This window comes from Aspergillus pseudotamarii, assembly GCF_009193445.1.
Source record: "Aspergillus pseudotamarii strain CBS 117625 unplaced genomic scaffold BDV38scaffold_39, whole genome shotgun sequence".
Lineage (NCBI taxonomy): Eukaryota > Fungi > Ascomycota > Eurotiomycetes > Eurotiales > Aspergillaceae > Aspergillus > Aspergillus pseudotamarii.
In genome coordinates, this window is record NW_022475053.1 from 34826 (window position 1) to 57564 (window position 22739).

Here is a 22739-nt window from a genome sequence, read left to right on the forward strand (position 1 = left end):
GGTCAACCAAGCCACCTCAAGAATCTACAACAAGTGTTAAGGCGAGTTCTTCCATCTAGGAACAAGCCAAAAACGATAATATCAAAGAATGATATAGGAAACCCACAAACAGCACACATCCATGTCTTTTGTTCAAGAAATAGTCTTTAAACTCTTGAGGAACTAGTGCTTATCTCTAGACAGGTTCAGCCGAGTATCATATAACGATATAAGGAAGCGGCTTAGCCTAACTGCTGAGAAGCTCCCACACGCCTTTTATATTCTTTCTTCTTCTCCTTTGTTATATTTCAGTGAATGCTCTTAGATATCCAGTGACATCATAGCCACACCTACAATTCATTGACCAAGGACTCTGGACAGATGCAAATCTACTGATCCATTGATCCGATACCATCATACCAGCCGCCGAACCACTACATATCTTGTTTTATATTATAGAGCTACCTGGACACTGTAGAATCATTTGTGGCCTACTTTCTTTCATAGGAGTAATGCTGGGGAAACTGCTGAGTATGTGTGAGAAGATACGACATCACCCAGAGTGAATCGCCAGCAACCAAAGTGTACAAGAGCTCACGGGGTCTCCCATCTGATGCAAAACATTTCTGCTCAATCTGTACATTCCAGTATCTCGCTTAGCATTATTACTCCGCATCTTCTTTTCTTTTACCATACAAGTATGCCCAGATATTTCCTATCTATCTGTTCTTATAAATGCTAATTCTTTCATTTCTATCCTTCAACTAGTTGTACTACTCTGTTTCAGGTAACCTCATCCCCGTTTCTGATCTGTTTTGACGTTTTGAGCTGCTTGGTAGGACTGACAAGGAATGATTCAGACAACCGTCTCTGATACATCCATCAATATGATAAATAGAGACGAGACGGGCGACAACAGTGACCCATTCAGAAAACTCCGCTATCTCCCCCCTCCTCAGACCAGCCAGCACCTATTCCACCCCCAACCTATAAGACCTACTGTTGGTCCAGCTTGTTTGGTATGCCATCCTTCAACAACAACAATAGTTGGTCCTCTCCCCATGACTGTGATATTCTGATAATCTGGTAAGAGGCAGAACACAGACCCCAGTGGAGCCATAGATTCTTTCTCCCTTCGTGACAGCTTGTTCGGACAGGAAGAGTTGAGCCCCGGTGCCAGACACTTCACTGTCGAGAGCCAGTATCTTCAGAGAACCGCGCCTCGCTTTCCAACCGAGTATGTGAATTGGCGTTTTGGGGACCCCATTCTCTCAGGTTGGAGAGTCACCGTGACGCCTCGCGTTGTTAACAGTCCCCGTCCTGAACAGCATCACATCTTGGTTCCCGATATTGAGACTTCTGAGTCCTATGAACGTCGCCGGGATATCTCCGCATTGCCCTTGTTCTGTTCACAGCCAGATCATACCGTGATAGAGCATGCGGCGATCCTGCACAGTATGAGGAATTCTGAACCCGAGCCTGTCATCGTCCAGGACCCCAAAAGAGTATTTAGACCGGGCAGTGCTCTTGAAGACACGACTATGAATTATGGTGATCCTCACGAGCGAAGTTCCCCCAAAGAGACAACCGCCCCAAAGACCACTAATGAGCCGGGCGACACGTTTCTGTTTTCTATGCCTGTAATGGGGAAGGAAGTAATACTGTGTGAGTTCGAAGAGTTGGCTACGCATACGGCGAAATGTGACATCTGTAACAAGCGCAATTCTTCCGGGATGTCTCGCTGTCTGACCTGCGGTTGGCAGACTTGCTACCCGTGCACAATTGCCCGTGGTTATTTTCGCACCCACCACGTCAACGGTAATATTCACACTGGCCCCACTAGCCAGAACGATCTAAACGCTGCTGCTGAAGAAATTTCGAAAGCGAAGAAGAAGAGCAGTCCGCCCAAGAAGAATAAAGGCTCTAGGACTGCCAGAAAATCCAAGAAAGGCCGCCCGGCTAAGAATAAAACTCCGAAGAAGGCTCGGAGAGCACCTTCGAAGTCCCCATTTGTGCCTAACAAAGCAGATGCTGACCAGGAGGGTTCCGCAGTGGAGGATAGTGACTCGAAAAGTGAGCTAAATCCTCGTTGTGGCCTGAGTAAAAGGAGCTATTATACTGACCCTCAGATCAGATCGTAAGAAACAAAGTGACCAGGAGGCATGGGACGTAGATTCTATTCTCGATGATGACGCCACTGAGTACCTGCCGGAGGATGACCAGTTGGAAGAAGAAGAGGTTAGCACTTGGAGACCTTTAAGTGCTCCATTGAATCAGAGTAGTTTGCACAGCGGGAACCTCCAGCAAGCCCAACGAGGACATGGGATACGACGTCAAAAGAAGTTCAGAGGCCAGAAGTTTGAAACCACAAAGGAGGATGATGTTGACACGACTCCGACCAAATCGAAAGCCTCTGGACAGCGGACTAAAGCTCAGGCTTACTGTCGAAAGCAGCCAGGGACATACCCTCGTTTATGATTTTGTATCAAGACGGAACGATGCTCAATGGAGAATGGATTCACCCTGCAGCTATCGGGGCCTACAAATATGTACAGCCATGTTCATGTGTCCCAATCTCATTTATCTCTCCAAAAATGTTGATTTTGACCGGGTTCTACAGTTACTGATCTTGCACAGCAAAGGACAAGCAGGTTATAACAACGTGCCAAAGGTTTATCATTAAACCTGGAAGCCTTTCGCTATTTGTGACAATCTGGGATTCCTTTGTCGTATGATGTATCACACTGTTCTACCACGGTTACTCGTTCTGATATTCATTCTATGGTCTTGAGAAGTTCTTTGTTTCAGATTAACAGCAACATCTTCTCCCTGATAAGAGATGTGTCCTGTCTTTTATCTGTTTGTACATCTTTCCACAAATCGGTGCTTGTTTTCTCTGCCGCGCCTGGGCAGATATCTTAAACTTTCAAAATAATAACACATAGGGCGATGGCTTTGCTAGCCTTGCTTGATATCCGAGCTGCATAATGGGAATCTTTGCTTACCGTTGTACAAATCTTGTATAGTTGAGGTCAGTATGGTTGGTTTAACTATAATTACACCAAGAGGGATGGGGTTGAACCTGTCATACGGTCGAAAATGGCTTTATATAATACAAGTACTCATCCTGGGTATTCTCTAGCACATATAACCATAGGTGTAGAGAGTAGGGCTTCCGATCCGCTTAGAGTCGGTGGGTTTGCACGCAGCATTCAATCCGAGAGCAGATGGATATCAGTTTATCTGCAGCTCTAGTGGAGGTAGCTAAGCCGCTATTACAACGTATGACTGGCCGTATCTCACTCTCGGAACGGATAGTAGGTCCTTGTTGCCATTTAAGCCGACGACCTTTAACCGCACAACAAGTAACTGCCGGGAGCTATGTTTGGAAGGATGGAGGGCTGAAAGAGGACTGAGTAAGACCATTAAATCCTAACTCTAAGATGTCTAAAGTGCTGATGTTTATTTTTGGTATCGTATTCATCTAGAAAACAGCCTCGTCATTATTATCCTCGTCATCGTCGACGTCCATATCGTCCTCGTCGTCCTCGTCAAGGCCCTCGAAACTCATGAATTGTTCATTCTTGGCGTCGGTCTCCTCCTCAACCACAACGCCATCTTGGACCTCACAGTCCTAGGAAATTTGGTCAGCAGTCGATTTGATTTGCGGGTATGATTCGTACGCACCTTGAGAACGGACTCTCGCCCGACCTGGCTGTATCTACCCACTGAAACAATATCAGTCCATTAACTCGGCTGCTTTCTCTTTTTTAATTGCAAGCAACTTACCGATGCATCCTGTGAGTACACACTTTGGCCCGATGACCGCATTGTCCATAATTACACATCTAAATCAGATTAGAGACTGTATAGCGTTAGGATATAGGTGGAGTATAGAACGCCTACCTCGTCAAGCGCGCACCGCTGCAAATCTTTGCATTAGGCGAAATGCACGATTCTTTGATAACACACTTTTCCTCCACCTTTCAAAATATTAGTTGAACCCATTCAATAAATAAAAGGCAAAGTGTCTTACCGTCACATTGGATCCTAGTAAGCAGTCACCTTTGGTGACAATAGACTTTGACGCAATTCCTTCAGGAGTAGCAATCTTCGAGGCATGACTGAAAGGCGAAGCAGCAGCACGGCCAACCTCGTCAACAGACTCGAGCTTGGCGAGACGCAGTGACATCGCTAACACCAAAGCGGAACTGTCAACGCGCCGAACGAGTTGCTCAGACGACTTGGTCATGTATGCTAGAATCGATGGCACTTCCACCGAGGACTGGGCATTCGGGGTGGACTTTGCAGACCGGACCTCGGAACCCTGGGCGTGGGTAGTGGTCATGCCGCGAAGATCGATCTCTTCCTCCAATAAATCGCCGTCATTGCTTCCGTGATCCTCTTGGTTCTCATTCTGTCCGCCCAATATCTTATTAATCCCGAGCTTCTCACTCAGTCCGCGCTGCCACTCCGCTTTCGCCCAGTACCCAATCAAGTCTTCACTAACGGATTCAAACCGCTCCTGGTACTGGGCAAGCGATTGGACCCACTTAGGCAGAATGTATAAGTGTGCATCTCGATAGCTGGTTAACATTTTAACCGAGGCATGCTTCTCAACCAAGGTATGACGGAGTAAAAAGGCCTTGTCTTCTTCTATCTGCTCTTTCAATGTATCCATCGGCATCGACAAAACCAGTTTCGAGAGTTTATATCGCGAGACAGCTGGGACCTCATCTTGCTCGAGAGAGGTGATTGCCATGAAATCTGTCGGCTCTTTCTTGACCTCGTCCTTAATGCCTTTCGCAGGATAGAACACGGACAAGCCTCCTTGGGAAGCTGGTCCCAATTCACCTTGTGAGACTAACCATGCCTCAAGAAGATGTTCACCGGGGATATCGCACAGTAGATCGCAGCTTAGGAGCAGGAAATTGGACCGAATACAAGCTTGGACCTCTGGTAGTCGGAGTAATTCCGCTGTTCCTGTCGTCATCTTGAGATCCTTCGGGGCTATAACGGTAGGTGACGGTGAAGGGAGCGACGTAAGATAAGGGTTTTGTTGTAGAGCGGCCTTAAGAGGAGTAAGAGCGGAGGGAGGTGTAATCAGTATGATATCTAAACAGTCAGAAATTATGCTAAAACTGCAGAATACAATACCCTGAAGAAGGCGCGCAGCCACTACTCACCGGTTATCCCTGCGCGCTTGCACCAGTCCAGCGGGTAGTACACCATCGGCCTTAGCTGAACATCAATTGATGTTAGTTACTTCTTGCCATTGGAGCCGCCTCTGTGATTCGCCAACACATACTGCTATGGGAATTAAACATTTTGGATTCTCTTCCGGGTTGGAGGAAATCGTATTCAAGCTCTCACCGGGACCACAAAGGATCAAAGCTTGGAAACCACTGCTTGGTACTGGCGTTGAATGCACCATTTTGTCTTTGAGCCCCGCGGGCAATGGTGGGGTGAAAGAATTGGGATAAATTCGGCCGGTGCGGCTCGGAGAAGGCGTTTCGGAATGGCTTCGGTGATCAAGAAGTAAACGGAAAAGCACCGTATGACAAGATGCCGCAGTTATCCTTGATTCTCTTGCCACAAAAATGAGAGTCGCGAAACCACCAGCAATAGCTTGTCATTCCACTCGCGATAACTGCGGAGGTTTTTCTTCGGAGAGCTGCACGTGACGATAGGTGAGTCAGGTACCGCTGTCATCAAGCAAACAGTGCAAATTACCAGGGCCCTAGCTTCCTCACCGCCCTGTAGATTCCTTTGTTGATTGATAGTATCTAATGTCAGTTGGAGTCTCCAACAGCTAATGGGCGGTCTTACTTGCTGTAAGGGGCAAGTGATGCTATTAACCCGAACACATATTAATAAATCTCGTTCAAAATACAATGCATGTTTTCCTATTGTACAATATAAAAGTAGAGATTATAACACATTCAAGAATGATCCGAACATTCGTTAGTATACCATGGTATTTTAAAGAGGCTGGCTAGGCCAGTAACGACCCGTCCCATTTTCAGCGGTGCGAAAACCCACTCAAAGCTTACGAGGACCATGAGCAGCCGCACCGGACATTGCCTGGCCACGGGCCTTGACTGCCATCTGCAGAAGCTTGGCCGTCCTCGACGGGTGCCAGACCCGGCTTCCGAGAACCAGAACCCAGGTCAGAAGGAACAAGCTTCCAGCTTGATGGGCAGAGGCAAGAGGGGTGGGAACAAGATAGAGCAGTGTGGAGATACCCAGGCCGACCTGGCAGAACGCAAAGGCAACAACTCCGTGCACACCCTTCTTAGCAGCAGGTGGGAGAAGTCGCTTCATGGTAGGGGACCGACGAGTGTATGCCCACAAAGCCATAATGGTAGTGAAGGTGGACATAGCCAAGATACGATGATCCAGTTGAACAAGGGACGGGTTTTCAAGCATATTCCTCCACCACAGGTCAGATCTGTCTTCATGACGTGAATACCTTGCGTCGAAGAGCTCCGACTTGGGCGGAGCCAGTCCTTGGCCCATAGTGGGAAACTCGTTGTAGATGAGGCCTGCATCCAGACCAGCAACCAGAGCACCAGACATGGCCGTCACGAAAACAAGAGCGGCCAAACCGGCAACTGAGCGACGGAAGATCTTGAGTTTGGGGTCACGGAGCGAGTCCAGCAACTTGATGCCAGCCTCAGGATCGGCCAACAGGCGGCGTGAGCGGAGTATAGCAAGACCGTTCCAAAGCATTGCAACATAGCAGACAAATGCAGCTCCAAGGTGCGCCGTCAAACGGTACTGGCTCACCCGGGGGTGGCTGCCGGGTGCAAAGAGATCATCCTTGAGACCGGACTTGACCATCCACCAACCGATAAAACCTTGGAAACCAATCAAGCCAGCAATACCACCAAGCCGCAATGCCATTGGCTTGCTAACCTTCTTGCGAGCTACGAAATAGAGAGCCGGAAGCACGAACGACAGACCAACAAATCGACCCCAAAGACGGTGAATCCATTCCATGTAGTAGATCGACTTAAATTCAGAGAGGGTCATGTGCGGGTTCAACAATTTAAATTCAGGAGATGCGCGATACTTTGCGAACTCAGACTCCCAGTCTTCTGCGTTCATAGGGGGAAGAGATCCGGTAACGGGACGCCATTCTGTGATACTCAGGCTAACCAGTTGACTGTCAGTATTCTTATCAGGATACTTCTTTAGGGGGGGAGCGCACCCAGATTCTGTCAATCTGGTGAGACCACCAAAAACCACAATACCAAAGACGCTAGCCGCACTGCCTAGTAGCCAGTATGCCACCGTCTTGTCGCTGACTTTAGGAAAGCTAGATTTCGCATTGGATGCCCCTTCCTCCACAGCATTTGCTACTGCGGAACCTGAGGCCGACCTTTTGAAGATGTTTGGAATTGCGGTTTTCGTTCTTGAAAATAAAGCAGGCGAATTAAGCTTGCTGGTATTCTGAGTAAAGGGCGAGACAGCGAGATTCTTACGGAAAGCGGATTTCGTCGCATAATTCTGGCTTCGCCCTAGACATTGACGGCAGGTGAAGATTTCCTTGGATAGCCGGGGAGTAAAACTCCGCATGAGAGACACGGAGCTCCCCAAGGAAGCCATAATGAGGGGTTATGGCAGCAATTGATGTTTGGAGAAATTGTCTGATCTTGCGAGACAAATAAATTGCGGGAAGTTGCGGACAGACGAGAGGCCGAGACCCCGAGGGGCGCGAACCAATCATGGTGGCATGATTTCATCGTCTGTTGACGTTCAGTGATTTTCTAACAATTTCTTATGCAATATTAAGATTGATGATTCGTTATTTGAATGATGCATGCATTGCGCGCTCCTCTAGCTGCTGCTGAGGTTTAACATACACAGTTTTCCATCGAATTGATCCAGCAAAGGGGTTGTGTCCGAATATGTGCCTCAACTACAGTATACTAGTAGGAAAAGTGTACGAATCGAACCATCAATTCTCCCAACTGCATTTAGAACACTATATGAACAGTTATTGATGTGGCAAATAACATTACTACACATTCTTTAGAGAATATCGAATGCCGCAGAGAATATGTTGAAAACCCTGTCACTGATCTGGAAATTTATAACATTCGTTGTCCTGAGGCACCTAGTAGATAAGTGCCTATCTGGGTTTAGCGCCGTTAGCTCCGATCATCTCTTAGAATGGGATCGCCAACCAACACAACAGCTCCAAGGTCATTCTCTATTCACCTACAAAGGACGTCCCGCGCACGTCTAAGAATATGTCGTATGCTGTGGAAACTAAGAAGCGCAAGTTTCATCGAGTTTTGGAATCATTGACGAAGCCTTCGAATGCCGAATCCTCGACCAAGCCTACCCCCGCGGCAACTACAGCAAAAACAGCAGCAATTACAAATGAGCGAATCTCTGCGGATTTGGCAGCGAAAAAGGCTCGCTTGAGTGATCGTCAGGATGGAACTGATCTTGCATCTGTGCGAAAAACGGTTTTGAGGGTTGCTCGTTCAAGCTCTCGAGATTCGTTAGTGTCGTCCTCCTCGCGGCCGAGTTACGTCCCTTGGGATCGCGAGCGTTTTCTAGAAAGACTGGAGACATTTCGCCGGGTTGATCGATGGTCACCGAAACCGTCGGCGATAAACGAGTTGGAATGGGCTAAGCGTGGCTGGATCTGTACAGATGTGTCGCGAGTGGCATGCGTAGGAGGGTGTGGCGGTTCCGTTGTCGTCAAACTGCCAGATGAGCTCGATGAGCTCGATGGGTATGACAGTGAAAAGGTACAAGAGAGGAAGGAAGTTCGTAAGTTGCGACTGCGTTATTTCATCTTGGATTTATGGTGAACATACCGTACTAATTGTGGTATAGGCGCCAAACTCGTCGAAGAATATACTACTCTGCTAGTGCAAGGGCATGGCGAGAATTGTCCATGGCGAAACAAGGGCTGCGATGGTTTGTCCTCACAATGCAAATTGTAAGACTCCCGACTGACTTGCTTAATAGCTACGATCCATCGTTTGGCCTTATCCAACCCCGATACAGCAATCTCTGGTCTCCGGACACGCTATCTGAACATCGCTAAGATGGCCGACCAGCTACCATCTCAAGAAATCATCCAGACCCCTGAGCCATTTGACCTCGAGACCATAATCAAGATACTGCCAAATGATTTCGAGAGAATCGAGGAGCATACCGAGATAGCTGTGCCGCAAACTCCTCAACGCGTCGATGAAAACCAACTGGATTCCGTTCAAAGTCTATCTGCGCGAGAAACCCCGATTAACCGGACAGCTTTTGCGCTTGCCTTCTTTGGGTGGGACTCCGTCGCAGATGGTGCGGCAGGTTTGGCAGGCTGTGGTGCCTGCTTCCGGCGCTTGGGTCTCTGGATGTACAAACCGAAGGACAACGGGGATATGTCTGTCTACGATGCACTTGACGTTGCTACCGAGCACATGGACTACTGCCCATGGGTCAGCGGCAAGGCTCAGAGTGGTACCGGAAAGCCATCTGAGAAGTCAGCCGAGCTACGCAGTGGATGGGAACTCCTGGCTCAAGCGCTCAAAGTGAAACATCGCCGACATATTAGATCCACGGTGTCTGTAGATAGCCGTGCTGTTTCCGAAACTCCCTCGGCGGATGGTCTGGCGGTTGACGAAGAAAACAGTGAAGCCAAAAAGGCTAGCGACCGCGAATGGTGGGCAAAGCTGCGACGGATGAGACAAGTACTGAATGTCAAGTCTCCAAAGAAACCAACTGCGCCATAACTTTGTTCTTCATTGTTTCTCGGGTCTGCTTTAGTTATGCGAGCGTGGCGTTACGGGCATTGATATTCACGCGTTAATGTCTATTTGTATAGTACCTAAACATACCATAGAGCGAGTTATTTTATTGCTCAATTATATCTTGCATGACAATGCGCTAAACCTTTGTGCTGGTCCGCCAGTCTTGACTCTCTGTCTTGACACCCTACTTACAGCGGCGTATGTCATACAAAGTCGAAAGAAAGATATGAAGGAAAGCCGATGGTTACTCCATCAAGCCTGTTACTCCATGATCCGAGTCATTTCAAGCACGTAGAACGATGTCTCTCCTTTTTTTCTTTTAGCTTGATCATAAGGTTTCGCCAGCCCCCGTTTTGATATGGGCAAGAACGAGGTAATATACAACGCACATATAGCGCTACCTTTCCTTCGATATTCGATGCACGCTACCTTTCATGGAGACTTCCGGTGACACTGTCACGATGAACAAAGACAATGATGTGCTCAAGATGATCGACTCCCGGATGCGGTCAAAGGAAACCCAGTTTGCGCAACGCAGGCTTAACCATAACCAGGGTCAGGAAAGAGCGCATCGTCGCAAGCTGTTCCTTTGACTCTCGCTTTAGACAAGTTCCATTGATAACCATGAATCTTCCAAAGTGTCGAGAAATAACAACCACCCGAACTGCGCGTCATGGCTGATGAGAATCCGCAAGCGCAAGGTGCGGAAGGCGGAGGCAGTAAGGGTAGGAGGAGCAGTATGTACGATCCTGCACGGGACTCTTGGGAGGCTCAGCAATCATCGGCCGTACCATCAACACAACCGCAACCTGCTCAATCCGTTTCAGCTCTGGATAATCCACCGGCGCAAGAGTCTTTTCCTTCGGTAAGTGTCTTGTGTTATGTCTTGCGAGGATTATTTCCTGCCTTTTTGAAATCCCTCAATGCCCGCCTAGTTTATGCCCATCTGCAGTGCATTTGCATGCCGATCCATGATTTCAACTTAAGAATTTTTTCAGAGAAATTTAATTCACTTTGTCAAGCTTTTGCGACTCACTCAAAATAAGCTCAACCTCCCCTTGCTAATAAGACTGGCTTTATATCAGGTTCTCGGTGAACCTTCCCCGACGACGCAGTCCGCGGTGCGAAACACAACGTCCGCTCATCAAGAACAAATTTCTCGCGATCTACTCCCACTATCAATCGAATCCGAGAACACAGGGCAGAAACCATCGCGATTGTCAGACGCATACATATCACCTAGCAACTCCATAATGTCTAGCCCACAAGCAGCCAGTCCAGCCCCGGAGTCTACCGAGACTCACAATGGAGCTCTTGCCTCTCCTACGGTAGCTAGCCTGAAAACAATAGATATACGGTAGCGAAGCAGAAACTGATAGAGAAACAGGCTGTACAGGAGGAGCCAAGACCTGGGTATTCCAAGCGCAGGCGTCTCCAAGAACGACATCAACAACTACGAAAGCGTGGCAGAACACCCCCGTCAGCTTACGCTCGTCGCGACATGAATGAGACGGCGCAGCAGTCCAACCGTAATGAATCGTCAAACAGATCTCCCTCACCCCTCGCTCCACCGCGTTCTCCATCGCCCGATGCACAGGCGCGCAAGCGCAAGCGCCCTGGCGGTGGTGCCCGGAAGGGATTGGTTGATCGCGAAACTCTGCGTCGGAAACAGGAAGAAAAAGAGCGCGCCGAGCAAGAGGAAGCCATGCGATTTTCTCAGAATCGTGGGGTGACTGACATTGTCCGTCACCACTACAATGCTGTACCCCAGCGCGGAAGAGAGTGGCGAAAGACCGAGAGTAAGATTAAAGGCCTACGAAGCTTCAACAACTGGATCAAAAGCACTCTCATTCAGAAGTTCTCACCCGATGAGGAGTTCGTGTCTAGGTCCATTGGCACCAAGGACTGGGCTGATGACACCGCCCCGCCCTCCATGGAACATAAACGTCTGTTGGTTGTAGATCTGGGGTGTGGCAAGGGGGGTGACTTGGGCAAGTGGCAACTAGCTCCTCAACCCGTGGACCTCTATGTTGGGCTGGATCCAGCCGAGATTTCTATCGTCCAAGCGCGCGAGCGTTACAACGGTATGCGGACTGGGCGTGGGCCAAGGGGGCGACGTGGGCCTCTCTTCCATGCCGAGTTCGCTCCTAAGGATTGCTTTGGGGAGTATCTGGGGGATGTCCCTATTGTTCAACAAGTAGGCATTGACCCCAATGCCGGGCCAGGTGGATCGGTGATGAGTTCACGCTGGGGCGGCGGTGGTTTCGATGTGGTAGCATCTATGTTCACGATTCATTACGCATTTGAAAGCGAGGAGAAAGCAAGACAGATGCTGCGCAATGTAGCTGGGTGTCTTAAGAAGGGCGGCCGATTCCTGGGAGTTTGCCCCAATTCGGACGTCATCAGTGCACGAGTAGCGGAGATGAATGCGAAGCGCAAGGAGCGCGAGACTGCAGCAAAGAAAGAGGAGGAGGAGGCAGAGCCTGAGGATGGAGAGGTTGAAGAGGACGATAATAAGATTGAATGGGGCAATTCAATCTACAGAGTTCGATTCTCGGGTGATACTCCTGAAGATGGAATCTTCCGGCCTCCTTTCGGATGGAAATACAGCTATTTCATGGAAGAGGCCGTGGAAGAAATCCCGGAGTATGTTGTGCCTTGGGAAGCTTTTCGAGCGTAAGTTTAGCCTGCCAGTCCCACTATCACAGTACCGTTACAATAGACTGACTGTCTTAGATTAACGGAGGATTACAACCTCGAGCTCCAGTATCGGAAACCATTCTTGGAGGTCTGGGAAGACGAGAAAGACGATCAAGAGCTGGGTCCCTTGAGTGAACGCATGGGCGTTAGGGATCGAAACACCGGCGCCCTACTCATGACCGAAGAAGAGAAGGAGGCAGCCAGTGAGTATTCATCGTCGTCAGGAATGATATGCTTGCTAACATGGACAAGGTTTCTATCACGCATTCTGCTTTTACAAAGTCTAGTTTTCCTAGATGTGTATACACTTCGACCGTCTATCAACCCAATTTCTCTCCAAGCTCTTTGGCGCATATGGTACATGTCACTCAATCACTAGCTCACATTGCTATGTACCATTAGACTCCACAATAAGCCCAAACCGAGGCGATGACATATATAATAAATAAATTCAATGATACGATACCCACCGTCAAGTAACCACCCGTAGACCCGGGCAACCTCTACCTTATCCCCCAAGCCAGACACCTCCAGGCTCAGCTAAGTAGTAGAAAGATGTATAACCTAAACGGGCCTAGCGCCGTCGCGTCGCGTGTATAATCTCTTATCAACCAAGCCATCACTCCAATACCGATTGCTCCCCACCAAAAACAGCAGGACAAACGTCCTCGTTCTCCAATCCACCTCAAAAAGACGAAGTCGCACATCGCCCAGAACCCAACTCCAAGTGCGCCACCAACTTTCCCCACCCAGAAAACGCACCTACCGACAATTCACCGACGATAACCACCACCAAAACCAAAGAAACGACCAAGACCCCGAAAAAGAAAATAAAAAGAAAAGACAAGAAAAGAAAGGAAAAGAAAATGACAACCCCAAGTTCATCACGACACCGATCCCGTCACTTAAGCAGCAGCGCCCAACGCCAAACCCAAACCCCAAGCCACCGACCCCGAGCTACAACACCCCCACTCCCAGCCTACGAAACGCCAATCGCACCCTTGCACACCACAGCCCAAAACAAGCTCCTATCACTCCTTAAATCGCAGTCGCTGCGATCATTGAAGACGCATCTCCAGCATGCGGAGGAGAAACTGACTGATTCGGCTGGGGAGGTTAATGAGCGGCTTACTGATGCGCGGGTGCGGTTGCAACGGTTGAAGGAGCGGAGAGGGAAGAGGGAGGATTTTGATGAGAGGGAGGAGGATGGGGTACAGCAACAGCAGGAGGATACTGATGATTGGGAGGAGAGGTTGAGGGAGTTGGAAGGGAGGGTTGGGGGTGTTACGGAACGGTTGGAGACGCGGATGCGGGGGACGATTGATGGGGAGGTTAGGGTTGATGGGTTGGTTGGGGTTCTTGGGACGGTTGAGAGGGAAGTTGAGCAGGAGGGTAGTTCTGGGAGGAGTATGAGGAGGAGGACTAGACGGCGAGGTGCGGAGGAAGAAGATGACGAGGATGATGAGGATTACGAGGAGACGGAGAGGGAGGACGAAAGTGTGCCGCCGTCGAGGAGGTTGGATGAGTTACTTGGGGAGAATTATGTAGAGTGGGATGAGCTTTCTTTGACGCAGAGGTATGTATATGTTCTATCATTGGTTTTATTTGATTTTGAGGCTGATTGGGATGTTTTGTGCGCCAGGTACTCGTCCAATAATGCCTACATTGGGTTCTATCGGATTATTCACGAAGCGAAACACCCCGGCGAAGATATTCCTCCTCTACCGCATGCATCAACGTGGTTCACACATCTTGAAGATCCAACTACGGCTTCGGCGCAAACGCCCGATTCCTCGGTCCGGCGCACACGTCGTCGGAGATCGCCATCTCCGGCGGACTCGGATGAGATCGCCATCGAGAGCGAGCGCATATCGCTCAAGTGCCCCCTTACTTTACTTTACTTCCAGGACCCTGTGACAAGTACCAAATGTCCGCATAGCTTTGAACGCGAAGCGATTGAAGATATGATTGCGCATAGTTCGACGACTGTTCCCGCGCCCCAGCCGGCGGGAGCCGCCGGCCGCAGCGCACGTCGTGTTCGCTCCGTTAAGTGTCCGGTGTGCTCGGTTGTCTTGACTGCAGCTGATCTCCGGTCGGATCCTGTTTTGGTTAGGAGGGTGCGCCGGTATGAAGCAGCGTTGAGACGGGAAGCGGAAGATGATGAGTTATCCGACGGGGCGCGGAGGAGACGGTCTGGGGCGAGGAAAAGTGGGATCACTCTCGTTGATGATGATGGGGCCGAGGACGAAAATGAGATGGATGTGGATCCGGATGAGAATTCGGATTCAGATCGTAGGCAGGATGAGGAAAGTTTCGGCAGTCAAGCTCATGTACGAATCAAACAGGAGATGAGTACAGCTCCTGTCGATGATGATTAGTTGATGATAATTTCGAATAATACCTCTGTAAATTCAATAGATACCGGACAGCGTTGCTCGCGTTTCAAACAAAGTTCTAGTTTGTTATTCAACTAACCTCTTCTGAGAATCGATAATATTGATTGACCCGGGATTAACCATGCCTGGCAATTGGAACTGCTTCCCGGTCCTGGAGTACATACAACACCCGCTGTGAAAGCTAGAGTATAAACCATGATCTCCGCCTGTCCCACGAAAGGTGACATGAGATAACAGAAAACCAAGTAAACTCCAGTACGCCCGCAGTAAAAATACTAACATCAGAAGAAGAAGAAGAAGAAGAAGAAAAGCCAGAATAAAAAAAAAAGGACCGCACTAACAGGGGTATTTTCCAAGGGGCTATTGTTCTGCCTCAAAAGTCGTCATAGGACACACAGATTTGTTCCTAACAACGTGCTGATATCCTCGATGCGTATCCGATACACAGCTCGCTAAAAGACTTCCAGCTGAACAACAAGTTGTGGGGTATTCTATTAACACGGAGCTCTAGAGCGACTAGAACTGGATGATTCTGCTGCGGTCGCATCGTATTCCGGATGCCGCACTTCCCAGAGTCAAAAGGAAGCAAAAGTCCTTGGGTCCGATAGTGCAAGAAGATCGGTGATTCAATCATTAGAAGTCGACACATTCGAGCGAAACTCAATATGTTTCTTTCTCTACACCAAGCGACTCTTGAACTGTCGTCCGATTAATAAATGTTAACTCGTTTACTTCGTAATGAGGTTGAGATAATCAGCCACGATAAGCGTGACCATCCTAAAGTGGGTCCGTGGGGTTAGTGATAAGCACTTAAGTAAAAAACGGCGCGGAGAGTGGGGAGACTAACGCATGGGGTGCGATCCGCACATAGTACGTCCCGAATCCGCGGTAAAACCTCAACCAACCCTCATCCTTGGCAACTTTGCGAGCACAATCCAGCACACCCTTGTACGGCACCTGGCCGGTCTTAGGGTCTTTCTGCTGCTTCTGCAGGCGAGTCTTGATGAAGTCGAAGGGTAAAGAAAGGAAGCTGGCAAAGAAACCAGCGATCGCGGAAGCAGCAAAAGTCTGGTTTTGAGCCGACAAGGACGTATGGGCCTTCAGCTGAGCCTTAGATTCAGCGAAGAAGGTCAATTGACCAACATTGAGAGCCATGGCCCGCACAACGGTCGGCAAAGCCCCTGCCCACAAGGCTGGGATGCCCTCATTCTTGGAGATGCGAAAGAGTGCATCCACCACCGAACGGTAGTTTGCTCGCGCTTCTGGGGGCTTCAAGCCATCGGACTGCATGCGCACAAGGGCCAAATCAGCCGGATTACCAATCATAGCAGCAACTCCACCAGCGGTGAGACCCGCACCGGCGCGCTCCGCGAAAGTGACCTTTCTATTTGCGGCTTCGGCGCGTTTATTGAGCGTTTTGCTAAAAGTATCGAAGAAACCCAGACGGGCAGTAGTGTAGACAGCCTGGCGGAGTAAGCCTGCCGACAGGCCAGTATAGAGATCAAGGATCTTTCCGCCGGCAATGATGTCACGGGCAACGCCGAACGCGGTCGGGCGAGGGCCGGTTCGTACACCCTCCCCTGCCAACTGAAGGCGCACCTTGATCATGTCAATTGGCTGGATGACGGTGGTCGCTGTCATACCCGCTAGGCCACCATTAATGAAAGGAAGGGCCGCGCGGGTGTAGGGGTGGTGTAGAAAGTCCATCGCGGCCTGAGATTCTTTGGTAGTTGGAGAAGCCATTTTGTTGATCACAAAAAGGAATTACAATAAGCCTGGAAGGTCAGCACACCGTTGTGATACCTGGTGGGAATTTAAGCAGGGGATGGTAAGAGTAATGAGAGCAGAGCATGTGTGACCATCCACTAGCCGATGGTAGAAGTAATCAGGAGACGTTACGCAAGCGCGACTGGAGACGTATGACGGTGAGGAGAAAAAGAGTTGATGAAGCTTACCAGCGAAGGATACGGTAGTATATAGCAGGATACTACACGAGAAAACACGAAAAGAGGGGAAGAGGAGGAACAGAAACAGATCCGAAAATAGAATCCGACGTGGACGAGAAAAAGCAGGGAGAGTAAGTGAGGGGAAAGAAAAGAGACCGACTGAAATAGAAGGAAACAGTGAAGTGAGTTCTGGTAGCCAGTCAGATGATGAAGCGTGACACTGCGGGGGATTGAACAGCACATGTACAGTCAAGAAGTTTGGTTCAGTGCTAGAGGAGATTCTCGGGTTATAAGTTTTTCTGGTGTAAAAATTAACAAGGAAAGCATGATTTAGGAACCGACCTTATTTCCGAACCAAGCACGGTAAAGGCAAATGGTGATACATTAGAGAACGAAACGAAGCTGACTAGCAAGTAAGTAGTAGTACTTTCTCACGTAGCGATCTTCGCTGGATAATACATAAGGAGGTCCCCACAATCTAAGCATGTCTCCGGTCCCTCTGGTACCTCTCCATACACGTCATAGTACTAATCAAAGCTCTAGAGTGAGGATTAACCTATGCGTCAAGCCGCCACGAATGCGGGGAACATTCATGTTGCTAAGACTCCGGGGGCAACAATATCTTCATTAAATCGTATACTCTTTTTCTTCTTTTTTTTTTTTTTGTTTTTGAACTGGATTTCTGGTCAGGAGATATAATCTGGATATCATGATCTAGAATACAAAAATGATGACAGTTCCCCTCTTTCTCAGCCAAAGTATATTCACTCGAACCATAGCCATAGTCATGGAATAGTACTACGTATGTACTAGTACAAGCTCCACTGCATGTCACGTTCTATGCAAGTGGGGGTCGTAATATTACCGTACCGATGCTTCACTCGGGGAAAGAACTAGTCCGTTTGTGGTTCCACGATAACCCGATCGATTTTCCGATACCTGATCAATCTATGAGAATACTATCTATTTGCACGAAGACCAAAATGCATTTTCTAATCAGCGAGTAATTATGTAAAAGGTACAAATACTTAACTGTACATTTTGATAATTATATATAAATTGAACAAGCCAAATGCACATACAATTCATATACATATGTGCGCATGTACTTGTACAGGCGAACTTCAAACAAATACCACTCCATCCACCCGAGCCAGGCGTACCCGAGGATATGATAAATACTAGGTGGTAAGATCGACTGTATGACTGAGTAATTTTCTTCCGCCGTGCTGGCTCGGGTGACTCCCCGGGACCCAATCGGAGCATCGCAATTACTGAGGTCTTGAATCTATGATGGGAGTGTGTCTGCCCGGAATTTGTAGGGGCGGCGCATGTATCTTCATACCGACTTCTAGTCATAGGCCTGTTTGTGGTCTGGTTTAAAGACTGTTCTGAATATAGTTATTCTGTTTGATTTCGCAATTTCATTAATATACATCGCAATAACAACTGAAAACATATCTTTATCTCCATTCACCCACACAAGTCCTAGTCCTTTCCTCCGAGAGATACCCGGGGCCCGATAACCGGCACTTACTATACACATTAAGGCAAGTAGAAAGAAAATTGATTAAATAGGATTAGGTTCCTTTACGAGTCCGCAATAAGGCAGTATATTGCACGACACATGGAATCCGGACAACTGTTCTCCGGTATAGATGGGATGCTCATTAGGAGTTAGTGATAACTGCATCGCGTACCACAGTACGGGCGTCCAGTTTCTCAAAAGTCTTCACTGGTATACTGTACAATAAATGGTCCCATTGTACATGCACTTCCTGGCGGGATAGCTTGGTACACTCCGAGAAGAAAGTGTACTACTATGTAGAACTGCCAGTATCGAATCGAATTAATACCCCTGATATGATCTATGACTGGGTATAGGGAGTACTTTCTATTGGTCAATAGTTACCAAACCGCTAAATGACAAAAGATCGACTCCTGTATTGTGGGCTGTATGAAATCGGAAAATATCGTTCACGTGGTCAGGTGGTGCAGATACAAGTTAACACATCCTACCTGGAAACACTAATAGAGAATACTGTACACACCTCAACAGGCCATGATACAGTCAGCCCAGTCCAATTCTAAATGATCAGCCCCCAACAAATCCACGGAGCCATAGCCGCGGAAAACATTCCGGCAAAGAGATGCCCAACGGCTTAGGTCGTCGGACTACCAAGCACGACTCATCATAGTCAGGGTCCTCTCAGTTCTGACTCGGGCCAGAATCGGGAGTCCCAGGCGGAAGCTGGACGGGAGGCGGGAAGGAAAGGGGTGGGAAGTCGGTAATGAGTTGTTCTCCACCCGCTTAACTACGAGGTCAGTGTGCCGATAGAGTATCCGGAGCTCTTATCGTGGGTGCCTATCGAACTGTCATCTAAACCTTGTGGGGAGCTAGGGCTTTGGCAAATCATCGAATTGCCGATTCTCGCTGTTTCTATCGGAGGTTTAATCACGTTGGTTATCAAGAAGCCATCGTTGGTTGATTACGGTCGTGGGTGATTATTGGATTTCTTGGTGACCTTATGTTGAGGCTCTACGCCGGTCTTTTCTGCAACTTGCATTGCAATCGTAGAGCTGGACCTCCTGAGAATGGACCGTTGGGAGTGGGTTGGAGATATTCTTGGATCCTAAGACTCATGGCAATGCTGCCGCATAGAAGAGTCCTAAACGAGGATAATAACACGAAGACTTTATCCAAGTGCCCCCGATAAATTAGCCCCGGCACTGAAGAAGGATAGGAAAAGGAGGAAAAGGAGTTGTTAATCTGCTTGCAATCATTTTCACGAGCTTTACAGAGATTCGTGAAGATACCCCCAACAAGAAACCAATTGAACAGGTCCCATCGCATTATCTATCGAGCCTTGCAATGGCTACGTTGAGGCCTTGAACAGAAGCTGCCTCCGGTAGTCTCCACTCGGAGCTATCACCATCTCCTTTACAAGTTTTCATGGCTCGGTATGGGAAACTTGCTAATTCTGCTGCCAAGCGAGTTATATACGATTCCCGTGGAAGCTGTATCCCTATCTCAGAGACTGTGAAAGTGAATTACCATAACCACTGCTTAAACTGCTCGATCAGGCAAATTGACCACCGTGGAAAACATGCGGACGATTGGGATTTGTGTTTACTATATCTCAATTCCCTTGTGTAAAATATACGCTCTGGCCTGTTAACTACAAATTGTGTTAGTATGGCCCTGTATCTGAATCACCTATCAACCTTCGAGGATCTTCGGTTGAAGGATATCCTACTAACAAATATCATCATCGCCTTCGAGTTTTATAATGCTACGATCCGGGGGATACTTGCCTCGGCCAACTAATGTGCATTGCAAGGACGCTTCACTGAATCATTCCAAGCACTGATTTTTGGTATGCAATATGTAAAGGGTCTTTGACCTGGGCAACAACCTCCAACAACGTTAACCTTGACCTGTTTCTGCTCGAACGAAAGGCCTAGGTTTCCAGTACTAAATGCATGCAATTGAATCAATCAGAATTCTTTCATCAATAATCAGTTGACCGATACATAAAAGTAACAACCCCATATCCCCTCAATTACGATCAACTGCTATCTATAACGACAAGCCAGATAATCATGAGCGCGAGGGCCACCATTAGATTGACCAAATGTAACTACATATATGATAGCCAGGCACCGCAGGGCACTATTTTGGCTTAGACGATTGGTATTAGTGGACACTTGATGGCTGGTCACGTTTTGGCTGATATTATTATGTGCAGACTTGGTATTGCAACTAAATCATTCGAGGATAGTGTAAGTACGCTGAGGCTGTTATGTAGATCGACCACTCGTCTCTTGATATTGAACAGGTTTATCTGAAACCCTATTATCACGAAAGGGATCCGATACCATGTCCAGTTCCTTACTTTTGCGCGTCGAGCCTTGTACCAAACGCTGTGAGAAACTCTGTTCGATTTAGTAAGTACGAGCGAGCTTTAATGCTGGATGGGCCTGCAAGCGGAGGTAACATACCGCCGAATTCAACTTGACCGTTGCCGTCAACGTCCAGCTTTCTGACCCAGTCTACGGCCTCTTCGTCGGTTATCTTCAAGCCCTTCTCTTTTGCATATCTAAGGTACTCCCAGGGATCGATATGGCCTAGTTGGTATAATGCGTGAGATATTGGAAGCAGCAGTACTGAGGAACGAACTTACTATCATAGTTGGTGTTCTATCATATTAGTTGAAATTAGCAGAGTTTATACAGATCGACCGCATGCACTCACAATCTTATGGAATTCCTCCTTCCACTTCTCTATCTCTTCACGGGAGTAGATAGGCTATCGTATCGGTGATGTTAGTACAAGGCAGAAATTATGGAGAGCCGAGCAACTCACCATTTTGTAGTTTGCTCAAAGGTTCTTGTTTCACTTGTAGAATTGGGAGTTTGCACTAGGATCTGGGTTGACTTTGCGAGACGAGGCAGGTTAAATAGCCAGGTTTCGATAGTTGGGGGTTTCACGCTCCAGTTTGCCATAGTGGGGATGGCTGTGCTCAGCTCAGCTGTAGTGAGGGGTACATGCATACAGTAGCAGATGTTTAAATCAACAAAAGTAGCGGTCAATCAAAGAATTCATGCAGGTGGTTCAGAATAACATCATTGCCCCACCATTTGGGTAGAAGGAGATTTGGTCCTATGTTGAAATGCAATGTGGCATGCGATGTGAGTCTCAAGTGGCTATAAGAGTGGTGGCACAAAGTTGCCATTATCAGAGCCCAAGAGAATGTCGAAAGTGATCCCAATATCTACTCCTTAGCACAAGGATGTTCCGAAACGGGCCCCACAGAAACACTCCCAAGTGCAGCCAGCTACAAATCATAGCACGCCACGCAAGAACCGGGCAGTCATTCATGCATCTGCCCAGGCCTAAATATGCAGCCACAGACATTGATCAGATCTCGCCAATTTTACGCAGCAATCAATCAACGTCACTCGGATATTGTTTCCACGCCTAGTCCGATCTCCTACTTCAATAGGGAAGATAGAAGGTGGGGGTACACAAAACTTTGTATGGTTCTTCACGTTGCCCAATGCTACCATAGCCACGTCAGCCATTCATCCAAAGAAGCTAGGGGAATATTCGAAGTGATTACAAGGGCAGATTGTTGATAAGCGCTACTATACCAACCACTCAATCTGACCAAAGGTAGCCAAGGTGAACTCTTCTTATTTATCTTGAGATATAACCAACAAAACGTAAGTGCTTCAATGGGCCAATCTAGCAACACATCAAGCATTTGCACTAGCATAACTGGGCACCGCACATGCTAACTCTGCCCGATAATCTTTGCCGTAAGAGCACTGGCAAGGTATACTATTTTGTGTGTGTGTGTGTGTGTGTGTGTGTGTGTGTGTGTGTGTGTGTTGGTTCACTTCAACTTGACGGTGTAAACTAGGTGGGAATACGCGCAATGCAATAACTTGCTATTATCTGCAGCTAAGTGACTCGCCAATAGAAGCTTTTACTAATCTGTTTCTACACAACATTGAAATGAAGTTTCACAGTATGCTTCGAACTTGATTTTCTCCGCTCATTTGGATATGGAGGCAAGCAGGTGATGCTCTGCTCTTGCACATGCGCGAGATATCAACTTCTTAAATCATACCACTACTTGTATTCCTCGCTTGGTTGCTCCACATAGTGAGTGATATCACAGGTATTACTACATGGCTCTGGCGACGGAACTACATCAATGATATGAATGCTTTAACATGCAGAATGCAGTGCCTTCTGCATCGAGAAATGCGTGTTGAAATTTATAGACTATGATGTACTCGCCTAAAGTGCTTGCTGGTGTGCACGATGACATGCGATGTTCGGACGATTACAGATCATTCCAGCTACAAGTGCTCTGTACGTTTCTTCTTACGGATAGCTGATTACGGAGTAGAAACGCATGGAGAGGTGGAGAAAAAAA

The 22739-nt window shown here is 48.0% G+C and overlaps 8 protein-coding genes across 8 annotated transcripts; 4 read left to right on the forward strand and 4 right to left on the reverse strand.

The window, feature by feature from the left end:
- Positions 1-866: 866 nt before the first annotated feature.
- On the forward strand, positions 867-3069 carry BDV38DRAFT_294247 (uncharacterized protein; the record flags this gene model as incomplete). Its single annotated transcript, XM_032062457.1, has 3 exons — positions 867-1046; positions 1077-2052; positions 2114-3069. The coding sequence occupies 3 exons, from the start codon at positions 867-869 to the stop codon at positions 2455-2457; spliced, it is 1500 nt and encodes a 499-aa protein (XP_031911871.1). The 3' UTR covers positions 2458-3069.
- A 252-nt stretch (positions 3070-3321) lies between these two features.
- BDV38DRAFT_250890 (translation initiation factor eIF2B subunit gamma) lies at positions 3322-5705 on the reverse strand. The gene is made up of 7 exons (XM_032055007.1): positions 5288-5705; positions 5166-5220; positions 4016-5094; positions 3886-3962; positions 3769-3827; positions 3667-3707; positions 3322-3613 (listed from the first exon to the last, which is right to left on the reverse strand). The coding sequence occupies exons 1-7, from the start codon at positions 5411-5413 to the stop codon at positions 3464-3466; spliced, it is 1587 nt and encodes a 528-aa protein (XP_031911872.1). The 5' UTR covers positions 5414-5705; the 3' UTR covers positions 3322-3463.
- Positions 5706-5862: 157 nt separating this feature from the next.
- Positions 5863-7606, reverse strand: cox15 (cytochrome c oxidase assembly protein cox15). Its single transcript, XM_032055008.1, has 2 exons — positions 7193-7606; positions 5863-7135 (listed from the first exon to the last, which is right to left on the reverse strand). The coding sequence occupies exons 1-2, from the start codon at positions 7588-7590 to the stop codon at positions 6022-6024; spliced, it is 1512 nt and encodes a 503-aa protein (XP_031911873.1). The 5' UTR covers positions 7591-7606; the 3' UTR covers positions 5863-6021.
- A 631-nt stretch (positions 7607-8237) lies between these two features.
- BDV38DRAFT_284494 (uncharacterized protein) lies at positions 8238-9731 on the forward strand (the record flags this gene model as incomplete). Its single annotated transcript, XM_032060283.1, has 3 exons — positions 8238-8769; positions 8836-8919; positions 8971-9731. The coding sequence occupies 3 exons, from the start codon at positions 8238-8240 to the stop codon at positions 9729-9731; spliced, it is 1377 nt and encodes a 458-aa protein (XP_031911874.1).
- Positions 9732-9874: 143 nt separating this feature from the next.
- abd1 (mRNA (guanine-N7)-methyltransferase) lies at positions 9875-13015 on the forward strand. Its single transcript, XM_032051132.1, has 5 exons — positions 9875-10614; positions 10835-11077; positions 11137-12425; positions 12486-12652; positions 12702-13015. The coding sequence occupies exons 1-5, from the start codon at positions 10423-10425 to the stop codon at positions 12734-12736; spliced, it is 1926 nt and encodes a 641-aa protein (XP_031911875.1). The 5' UTR covers positions 9875-10422; the 3' UTR covers positions 12737-13015.
- A 1-nt stretch (position 13016) lies between these two features.
- BDV38DRAFT_122168 (SUMO ligase MMS21) lies at positions 13017-15039 on the forward strand. Its single transcript, XM_032051133.1, has 2 exons — positions 13017-14025; positions 14092-15039. The coding sequence occupies exons 1-2, from the start codon at positions 13316-13318 to the stop codon at positions 14825-14827; spliced, it is 1446 nt and encodes a 481-aa protein (XP_031911876.1). The 5' UTR covers positions 13017-13315; the 3' UTR covers positions 14828-15039.
- A 311-nt stretch (positions 15040-15350) lies between these two features.
- On the reverse strand, positions 15351-16976 carry BDV38DRAFT_122208 (putative mitochondrial dicarboxylate carrier protein). The gene is made up of 3 exons (XM_032051134.1): positions 16801-16976; positions 15693-16710; positions 15351-15622 (listed from the first exon to the last, which is right to left on the reverse strand). The coding sequence occupies exons 2-3, from the start codon at positions 16586-16588 to the stop codon at positions 15574-15576; spliced, it is 945 nt and encodes a 314-aa protein (XP_031911877.1). The 5' UTR covers positions 16589-16710; positions 16801-16976; the 3' UTR covers positions 15351-15573.
- Positions 16977-20683: 3707 nt separating this feature from the next.
- On the reverse strand, positions 20684-21297 carry BDV38DRAFT_284498 (EF-hand domain-containing protein; the record flags this gene model as incomplete). The annotated part of the gene is made up of 5 exons (XM_032060284.1): positions 20684-20727; positions 20794-20919; positions 20976-20991; positions 21047-21100; positions 21214-21297. 5 exons carry the CDS (start codon positions 21295-21297, stop codon positions 20684-20686), a joined length of 324 nt encoding a protein of 107 aa, XP_031911878.1.
- Between the last annotated feature and the right edge of the window lie 1442 nt (positions 21298-22739).

What these genes read in the sequence shown, in the direction of transcription:
- BDV38DRAFT_250890 (XM_032055007.1), bottom strand. Translation starts at nt 5,413, where the DNA reads ATGGTGCATTCAACGCCAGTACCAAGCAGTGGTTTCCAAGCTTTGATC. An exon ending in AATGTTTAATTCCCATAGCA is followed by an intron (nt 5,221 to 5,287) that starts GTATGTGTTGGC and finishes ATTGATGTTCAG; the next exon opens with CTAAGGCCGATGGTGTACTA. An exon ending in CAAGCGCGCAGGGATAACCG is followed by an intron (nt 5,095 to 5,165) that starts GTGAGTAGTGGC and finishes CTGACTGTTTAG; the next exon opens with ATATCATACTGATTACACCT.
- BDV38DRAFT_122208 (XM_032051134.1), bottom strand. Translation starts at nt 16,588, where the DNA reads ATGGCTTCTCCAACTACCAAAGAATCTCAGGCCGCGATGGACTTTCTA. An exon ending in GTGCGGATCGCACCCCATGC is followed by an intron (nt 15,623 to 15,692) that starts GTTAGTCTCCCC and finishes GACCCACTTTAG; the next exon opens with GATGGTCACGCTTATCGTGG.
- BDV38DRAFT_122168 (XM_032051133.1), top strand. Translation starts at nt 13,316, where the DNA reads ATGACAACCCCAAGTTCATCACGACACCGATCCCGTCACTTAAGCAGC. An exon ending in GAGCTTTCTTTGACGCAGAG is followed by an intron (nt 14,026 to 14,091) that starts GTATGTATATGT and finishes TTTGTGCGCCAG; the next exon opens with GTACTCGTCCAATAATGCCT.
- abd1 (XM_032051132.1), top strand. Translation starts at nt 10,423, where the DNA reads ATGGCTGATGAGAATCCGCAAGCGCAAGGTGCGGAAGGCGGAGGCAGT. An exon ending in GAGCTCTTGCCTCTCCTACG is followed by an intron (nt 11,078 to 11,136) that starts GTAGCTAGCCTG and finishes ATAGAGAAACAG; the next exon opens with GCTGTACAGGAGGAGCCAAG. An exon ending in CCTTGGGAAGCTTTTCGAGC is followed by an intron (nt 12,426 to 12,485) that starts GTAAGTTTAGCC and finishes TGACTGTCTTAG; the next exon opens with ATTAACGGAGGATTACAACC.
- cox15 (XM_032055008.1), bottom strand. Translation starts at nt 7,590, where the DNA reads ATGGCTTCCTTGGGGAGCTCCGTGTCTCTCATGCGGAGTTTTACTCCC. An exon ending in ACCAGATTGACAGAATCTGG is followed by an intron (nt 7,136 to 7,192) that starts GTGCGCTCCCCC and finishes TCAACTGGTTAG; the next exon opens with CCTGAGTATCACAGAATGGC.